This window comes from Ursus maritimus, unplaced genomic scaffold (assembly GCF_017311325.1).
Source record: "Ursus maritimus isolate PB19 unplaced genomic scaffold, ASM1731132v1 scaffold_5, whole genome shotgun sequence".
Classification (NCBI taxonomy): domain Eukaryota; kingdom Metazoa; phylum Chordata; class Mammalia; order Carnivora; family Ursidae; genus Ursus; species Ursus maritimus.
In genome coordinates this window covers 88,199,617-88,209,004 of record NW_024426663.1, presented here as the reverse complement: position 1 = coordinate 88,209,004, position 9,388 = coordinate 88,199,617, and the positions used below count along the sequence as shown (strand labels likewise).

At 42.6% G+C, this 9,388-nt stretch overlaps 1 protein-coding gene across 1 annotated transcript; it reads right to left on the bottom strand.

Moving 5' to 3' along the window:
* Positions 1 to 5,264: 5,264 nt before the first annotated feature.
* LOC103682427 (olfactory receptor 15-like) lies at positions 5,265 to 6,314 on the bottom strand. Its single transcript, XM_008712035.2, has one exon. The coding sequence runs from the start codon at positions 6,207 to 6,209 to the stop codon at positions 5,265 to 5,267; it is 945 nt and encodes a 314-aa protein (XP_008710257.2). The 5' UTR covers positions 6,210 to 6,314.
* Between the last annotated feature and the right edge of the window lie 3,074 nt (positions 6,315 to 9,388).

The following is a 9,388-nucleotide window of genomic DNA, read 5'->3' as shown; positions in this document are numbered from 1 at the left end:
AGGAGCCAGATAGCTTCTGTCCTGTCATCCTTCGTTCCAAAGTTAAAGGCTGAACCCCCAGAGGCTGCATGGGGTATTACCCAGCACCTGAACCACCTGTTCAAGAGGTTCTGAGGAGGTATGCTTCAACTTCCCCATGTGTTCTTTTTCCTGAAATGCATCCAAGAGCCCAGCAGCCCATGGCCAGTTCTCCCTTTACACAACCAACCTTCTTCCCCTTCACGGCAGAGAGGATTGCTGTCACCATCCTGAGCAGGACTAGAGCACTGCTCTACAGTGCAAACCAGGGGTGGCTGTGTATGGCGCGAGGCCCAGACAGCTTAGAGCAGGACTGAGGCAGCCCACCTGATTCCTGGAGGTGACAAACACCGCAGACCCACGCCCTCCCTCTCTCATCCTAACCACACCTGTCAGTCCACATCCGTTCACTTTTCTCCGTGTCTCTTCTGTCCGTCAGTATCTGTGTCAAGGATTAGAATCCAGACTTGACAAGGAGGTTCAGGGTGCATTTACAACAGTTATTTAATGAAAAGGAAAAGACATGTTTTCTCTGATGAAATATAAATCTAATTAGCCTGGCAGCTTGAAAACAGGAGCTGGAAGCAGTAGAATGAGTTGGGGTGCCTTAAACTGGGCCTAAATAATGAGCAAAATTTGCTCTGAAACATTTTAACATTTCTACAGAAAGTATCCTGATATACCACAGACGGTGTGAAGACCATGACTGCTCTTTCTGCCAAATCTTGACTATGGCTGTGCGACTTGCACCGCAACCTGGAGCTTGTTTGGGAAGAGAATTTCGAGCTTTGGGTCCTGCTATAGCTTCTGTGCTGGGCTTATCACTTAGCTGACTAAGAGCTGAATCTCCATTTATTATTAATTTGGAAACAAAAATTGACCCCAAACACGCTAGAGTCTCACTTCCTCCCATGATTCCTGAAATAGCGGACACTCTCCTGGAGTGAAGTTCTCATGAATCTTGGGACAAGCCAGTTTTGGTTTATTTCCCCCTTTATATTCTATGCCCTTTCAGGAGCTTCCCTCCAGTTATAGGGACCTCGGTGTCCACGGGTGGGAGCACCCGCGCTGCAGCGTCCGTTTTCTCTACTCCAACCCCGGAGCGCAGGTCGACTCAGAGTCCTGAACGCACCGAGGCACTACTACCTTCTTGGTGAGAACTGTCTTCACTCCCACCTGCTCTCTCAGCCCGCACTCTCTTACACCTCATTGGTTTTGGAGCTATAGTGTTTTGAATGGGGAATTTGAGAGTAATTATTTCAAGTGCCCTTTGCTTTTGTGGGTGGTTGTTTTTGTTTTTTTTTAAAGATTTTATTTATTTATTTATTTGACAGAGAGACAGCGAGAGCGGGGACACAAGCAGGGGGAGAGGGAGAGGGAGAAGCAGGCTTCCTGCTGAGCAGGGAGCCCAATGCGGGGCTCAATCCCACGACCCTGGGATCATGACTTGAGCTGAAGGCAGACGCTTAATGGCTGAGCCACACAGGCACCCCTGGGTGGTTTTTCTAAACTGCAGGGTGAGGCCACTGGTGATAGAAATCAGCAAAATTAACTCCATCTTTAATGCTGTGGGATCGGTGTGGAGGCTGACTTGATTAGCATTATTTTGGGGGTTACCTAGGGTCTGAGCATGTGCAATATGAGGCAGTAAGTTTCTACAGGGCAGGCACTTCTGACATATTTTACTCACCCAAATAAGCTAAATTTTAGTTTATTTATTTTTTCCAAACAAGCTAATAAATGCATAAACATGGAAACATGAAAGTGCAGATCACTGCAGACCGCCTCAGTATCTGTTGGTCACGGAGACACCGAGTGAGCTGTCATTCACGCCTGTCCTTTCACTTTTTTCTCCCACTGTGGTGTCATAATCTCATCTGAGGGACAGCTCAGTTTCTGCTGGATTATTGTAAGCCTTTAAGTGTTACCTCCTGAAGCTTCCTTTTATCCGCCTTGGGAGAGGCATACCTGCTGCGGGCCCCTCCCATCTCAGGACATGCCCCTCCCACCTTGGAAGGGAGAGAGGCGTCTACACCCCATGTGCAGGGAGTGTCGCAGTCTGTTGGGGCTGTCGTGACAGATTCTGTACACTGGGTAGCTTCATAGTCATCTATTTCTCATGGCGCTGGAGGCTGGGGAGTCTGAGATCCAGTTGCTGGCCAGGAAGGCCTGGGGTACAGATGGCTGCCTTCTCACTGTGTCCTCACATGGCAAAGAGATTGAGAGATATTGAGAGAGAGCTATAATCTCTGTTGTGTCTCTTCTTGTAAGAGCACTAATCCCATCATGAGGGCTCCACCCTCATGACCTACTTTCCTCCCAAAGGCCCCATCTCCAAATACCATCAGATCTGCAGTTAAGAGTTTCAACATACACATTTTGGTAGGACAGAAACATTTAGGCCGTTAGCAGGGTGCCAGGTAAGTCACTCCAAGGCTTTGCAGATAATGTGAAGATAAGCACATCCTCTGAAGGTCATTCTAGAAAAGTCATCCATCCAACATCTGAGAGGAGATATGGGCAGATGTAATCTACTTTAACTATGATTTATAAACGTGTTTCCCTTACTAAGACCAAGAAGAGTGCCTGGTGGAAATCTTTGTACCTAGAGGACAAGCAAAGAAAGCTGAGAAAAGAATCACAGGCTTTTTACAGCAGAGTAGCAGCCAAAGAAATGCATCTGAAGAGTCTAAGTGCAGAGCCCCAACCACCCATTATGCAACAGAAATGCTCTTACAGTAGGGATGGGTGCAGGTGAGTGGAAACAACTCTTACGGGGGGGGGGGACATTGAGGCACTGTCGATTCCTCCTGGACCAAGGATGTTTGACATTCCAGGGAGACTTGTCGAGGGCAGAGAACACATTGGCTTGTGGTCATGGGATTATATTCCAATCTTCTGTTACCTTTCCCAATTACTTCTTTTCTATAAAAGCAAGTTTCTTGTGGGTTTTTAAAAAGTGTTGCATAGACCCTGAATACGTGAGTTTCTGGTTTGTACTCAGGGTCAAATGTGTTCCTAATAATCTCCTGTCAGTTCTCTGAGCAGCCAGTTGGTCTTACTCTGATATCTCCCTTTGTAAGTCAAAGCTCAGTGTGTTCTAAAAATTCCTGTCACAGAAATAAACCTCTGTTCTTGTCAGGAGTGTCTCGAGAGTACCTTCTGAAAACTATTGTTCAGTGTCCATGAAAGAGGTTCCTGGATACTTCCCATGAATGCTTTCCCCCTTTCTCAGAAAAACAAGTTAGGGTTAATGTCAAAAGGTAAACTGTGATAGAAGAGTAATCTACTGATGACTAATTTTGCATAGTGTGCTGATTTTTCTGCATCCGTTTTCTCCAGATGGATAAATTTCAAAAGTTGCAACAGCTGAAACATGCCATATTTTCAGAATTTTTGTGGGGGAGGGAGCAGAAAGTGAGCCTGCTTGCTCTTTGAAATTATATAGACAGAGAAAAGTTGTCCATCAAACTGATTCAAATGAGCTAATGAAGCTCTGATTGGATGCCATCCTAGATTGACTGCTGTGCCCTGGGAAAGGTCAGAGAGGGTGCAGTGGTCAAAACCATCACCGATTTGAAGCAGATGCCTCCCTTTGAGCAAAACTTCTGTTTCCGTTTCCAGAATGTCTGGCTGGGGAGTCAGTTTCTGCTCAGACGCATAACAGAAAGAAGGCATATCGGAAAGGAGGGGCTTAAATTTAGTTTAGGTAATAAATACGTTCAAATGGTATCCTGGAAAGAGAATAAAGTGGCAGTATTAAACTTTCAAGTAGTATTAAAATTTCAAGTCTGTTAGTTAACTGGCATCCACACCTCATTACAAGAGGTCAAAAGTAGGCATCACTCAACAAATGGAGTTGCCCATGGCTTTGGCAGATGTCTAGAACAAACTCAGTGGGGACATTATGTGCTTTTGATCCCCAATAAATGGGGACCATCTTTGTATTTAACTCTTAGTTCAAACCTTTTTTTCAACCCCTGCTCTATGTTAGATATGTCTTGGGCACTTAGAGCCTAATATGTATTGATCAGTATACAATGGAATGCAATACTGATCTTCAAAAGCATATATTGAAATAGAGAATGACAAATGAAGGAATTGGTTCATACATATATAAGAAATATAAAGGCATATAGAATCACATCTGCCATGAATTAATTGAGAGAAATGAAGGAAATTTGTTTTGGGGAGGTTGAAATTGTTTTTATTTTTTAAAAGATGGGTATTAAGGAGGGCACGTGTTGTGATGAGCACTGGATGTTATATGCAACTAATGAATCATTGGACACTAGATCAAACACTAATGATGTACTATACAGTGGCTAACTGAACATGATAACAACATTTAAAAAATAAAAAAAATAAAGAAAAAATAGATTTTATTTTTAAGTAGTCTCTACACCCAACATGGGGCTCGAATTTACAACACCAAGGTGAAGAGTCTCATGTTCCAACAACTGAGTCAGCCAGGCACCCCCGAAATTGTTATCTTGAATGAATAATCAAAAATGGATGGCATTGATGAGGTAAGAATGTGATAAATTATAGGGCGATAAGATGTTTGAGAAAGGAGAGAGCACCTGAGATGCTCAGAGACAGGAAAGATCGAAATGGTTTGTGTATGAGATGTGATCAATCGAATGAATTCTTACTTAAAAGTCTTGTTGAGATCTGTACAAAAGTTTTTCAGCAACTTTTCTTGTATGCTATCTGGTAAACAGGAGCTGTTATAGAAAGGGATTTGAAAAGAAGTGTTGTTTACCCTTTTACGGATGTGTGGACTTGTTCTTTCCACTGAAACAAGACATTTGAGGAGGGTCAAAAAAGAGCAAGATTGCTCCATTTGAGATTTCAGAATTGAGCACTTTTTTAAAAAAGATTTTATTTATTCATTTGACAGAGAAAGAGAGAGAGAGCACAAGTAGAGGGAGCAGCAGGCAGAGGGAGGAGAAGCAGGCTCCCTGCTGAGCAGAGAGCCCGATGTGGGGCTCAATCCCAGGCCCCTGGGATCATGACCTGAATCAAAGGCAGATGCTTAACGAATGAGCCACCCAGGTGCCCCAGAACCAAGCACGTTCCAGTTGGAAGAGTTTCTCTAGACATTCGGGTGGCTAATGTTAAGAGATGGGAACTCCTTAGAACTTACGGACACTCTTTTGGAAACAGACCTGCCAGCATTTGCTGAGTTGTGCATGTGGTTGGCCCAGGAGACAGACAGAGATTATCTGGTTTTGTTATGACTTCTATTCTTTTGAGGGTTTTACCTCACTCTGGGGTTGTAGGATCCTCTTCCACGCTCTCTTCACATCCTTGTTTCTCAGGGTGTAGATGAGTGGGTTGAGCAGTGGGGTGATAACACAGTAGAAGAAGGACATGAATTTGGCCTGGGTGCTATTGGCAGGGGGCTGGAGGTACACGTAGATGGCTGGTCCAAAGTACATGATGACAACCACCAAGTGGGAGCTGCAGGTGCTGAGTGCCTTGTACCTTCCGTCAGCTGAAGGTAACGTCAACACAGCCTTGGCAATGAATGTGTAGGAGATTAGCACAAGCAGCGGAGCCATCAGCGCAAAAGGGATGGCTCCCACAGCTAGGGACAGGTCATTAGCAGTGGTGTCACCACAGGCCAGCTTGATCAGAACAGGTACTTCGCAGAAGAAGTGGTCGAGTATATGGAGACCACAGTGGTGGAGCTGGAGAGTGAGTGTAGCTTGGAGTACAGAGTTGGCCAGGCCACTGGACCAGGCAGCAGTTGCCAGTTGCACACACACCTGGGGCCGCATGATGAGAGCATACTGGAGGGGCCGACAGATAGCCACATAGCGATCAAAAGCCATTACCACCAGCAGGGCACATTCAGTGCATCCTGTCCAGTGGAAGAGGTAGGCCTGGGTGATGCAGCCCCAGGAAGCAATGGTCTTCTCTGGCCCCCAGAGGTTGGCCAGCAGCTGGGGCACAATGGTGCAGGTGACACAAAGGTCCAGCACAGAGAGATTGTCCAGGAAGAAGTACATGGGGGTCTGGAGTCTGGGCTCCACCATGGAAAGAAAGATGATGGAGCTGTTCCCCATCAGGGTGAGGATGTAAGAGACCAGGACCACTCCGAAGAGGGGCATTTCTAGCCAGGGATAATCTGAGAAGCCCAACAACATGATTGTGCTGGGGAAACTCACATTTTCTCCCTCCATGGCACCCAATTTATGTATGGCTGGAAAGAGAGAGACACAGTTTTAGAGGGTAAGCATGACTTTTGTGTTTCCATAAACACCACCCTGAAACCTTCATCTATGGGATAATCCTCATAATTGTAGGAGAGGTTCTTAAAAGATGGTCTAGTTCTGTATAAATACTGCCTTAGCAGTTGCTACTGAAGTGGGGATGGACCTGGAATATCCTAAATATGACGAGAAGCTCTTCCTTGACCCTGGTCAACCCAAGTCTTCAGGACATACCTCTCTCGTGTCATAAAGAAGCGGTATGCAATCCTTTGAATTTGGCGTACTTCCCTCAAAAAAAATTAAAGGAAATATATCTGATTTTTTTCAGTCCAGTTAGATTAACTTTCTCTGTCCTCAACTCTGTTGCTGTACAGTGTCACGGTTGAGTGCAGTGAACGCTGAGCTTGAGTCTAAATCGCTTGTGACATGGCCAAGTCACTTAACCTCTCCATGTTTCGGTTTCCTCATTTAAAAAGTGAGAGTAAAAATAGTCTTTATCTTATTTAAAAAACTTAACAGAATTTTTATATAACTAAGTCTGCCTATATTTACTATCTATCTATCTATCTATCATCTATCTATCTATCTATCTATCTATCTATCTATCTATCTATCTATCTATCATCTATCTATCTATCTATCTATCTATCTATCTATCTATCTAATCTATCTATCATCTATCTATCATCTATCTATTATCATCTATCTATATATCCATCATCATCTGTCAATCCAATATCTATTATTTGTCTTTCATCATCGTCATCTATCACACAGTGAGGTCTATATAAGTGTTAGTTACTGTTATCTCTGTCTAACCTCCATCATATCTATGCCTACTCTCCCTCCCTCTCTTTTCCTTTCTCTCTCTTCTCTCTCTTGTTTTCCCTTCTCCTCTCTTAGTCTGTCTCTCATTCTGTGTTTGTGTCTGTCTCTCCCTTCCCACATCTCTGTTTCTCTCTTAGTCCATTCATAAAATGCACTGATCTCAGGCCATCAAGAATGAGGCATGTAATTCTTTGAATGTGGCACATTTCTCTCAGAAAAGTCTTTAAAGGAGTCACTGCATTATGTTTCCTTTTAGTTCAGGGCAGTTAAGGACCCTTGGCTGCTTGGATAGACAGGATAGAGGTTGGAGGGTAACTACAGCTATGTAACAGTGCACACTCTCTCTGGGGAGGGGGCCATCAGCTGGTGCCTTGTTTTGTGCAACTGTGCTCCTTTTGTCTTCTAACTCTGGTCTTCCTAATTTTCACTAATTTTATTTTCTGCTTATTATTTCATGTCACTCCCCCTTGTTTCATCTTTTCCTTCTTTTCATCTCATCTTTTAAATTTTCCTCTGTTCTTCCCCATATTCTTTCCAAAATGGCATCATCTCCCATCTTATTTGTAGGCTATGAATTTTCAAGATGCATTATTTCATTTTCCTCTCAAATCCCTACCTCTTATAGGACATTTTTTTTTTTCTGGAGTGCTCCAATATTTGAAATTTAGCACCTCCCAAACTCAGCCCATCATTATTCAGTTGTGAGGTGAGCTTTCCCCCTCAATTCCTTTATCCAATGCCATCATGATTGTTTTATCCCTCAACAAGGTGCGGTTGTTATTCCCAGAACAGGCCAGAGAGGCAGGTCCAGTGTAGTGTAACTCAAAAGCCCCGAGCGCCATGTTGCTCCAGTACTTTCCTCTCACTAATCTGTTCCTACTTCTCATACTACCTGCTTTTTATTTCATATTGCAAAATTTTATGAGGCTGAGTCATGAAACAGAGTTGTCACATTACAGTTGCAAGTATTAAGGAAGCTTATTAGAATAATTTTTTTTGGAGGATTCACGGCATGTTTTGGAAATAGGATAAATTAGATTGGAGAGGGGAAGAGACCCAGAAAAAGGTGGATAGACTTCTTTTTCTGAAGTCAAAATTTGAGTGATTGTCTTTAGTTGCATCCCGAATTAATCTTCCTTTACCTGTGGTTTCAGCTTCAGTATTTAAATAGGAAATGTCTACCGATGAGTCTTCAATATTAGTGAAGAACCCTGAAACTATTAATAGTGACTACATATTTCTATATATTGGCTTCCTCTTTCTCCCATCTCTAGGTTTTATTTATATTTTTAGTTACCAGTGTGTGTGTGTGTGTGTTGTGTGTGTGTGTGTGTGTGTGTGAGAACTTTTAAGATCTACACTCTTGGCAAGTTTCAAGTATATAATTGTTAAGTATATATTGTTAAGTATAATCACAATGCTGTGTATCACATCCCCAAAACTTACTCATCTTCTAAATGGAAATTTGTACTCTTTGATCAACCATTTCCCCATTTCCCCCATCCCCAGCTCCTGGATGCTATCATTCTACTCTCTGTTACTACAAGTTTGATTTTGTGAAATGAGATAATACAATAATTTTCTTTGTCTGGCAAACTTCACTTAGCATAATGCCCTCAAGTTTCATCTATATTGTCACAAATGGTGGGATTTTCTTTTGTTGTGGTTAAATAGTATTCCATTAAATTATATTTTTTTACTAATATATATACACATTCATATATAACATATACTTTATATGACATTTTCTTTATCCATTTATCCATTGATGGACACTTAGGTTGTTTCCATACCATAGTTACTGTGAATAATGCTGCAACAAACATGGGAGTGCGGATATCTCTTTGAGATGGTGATTTTGTTTCCTTCAAATATATTCCCAGAATAGGGATTGCTGGATCATATGGTAATTCTATTTTTAACTTCTTGAGGAACCTCCATACTGTTTTCCAGAGTGGCTGTACCAGTTTGCATTCCCACCAACAGTGCACAAGGGTTCCTCTTTGTCTGCATCCTCACCAACATCTGTTGATTCCTGTCTTGTTGATTTTGGTCATTCTGACTGGTGTGAGGTGGTATCTCACTGTGCTTTTGATTTGTATTTCCCTGATGCTGAGTGACTTTGAGTACCTAAGTTTTATTTTGCATATGGCAGATTTGCTCTTTTATTCTCTTCTTCCAAACTGTTGGTCAGAGTTGAGATGAATTGCAAATGCCCTTCTACTTTCATTTACTTTGCCTTTAAAAAATGAACTAACTAGTTATAACGATTGGGGATTTCTTTGCTTCTCATACTTACATGGAAAATAAGCACCCCCCCC

What these genes read in the sequence shown, in the direction of transcription:
- LOC103682427 (XM_008712035.2), bottom strand. Translation starts at nt 6,209, where the DNA reads ATGGAGGGAGAAAATGTGAGTTTCCCCAGCACAATCATGTTGTTGGGC.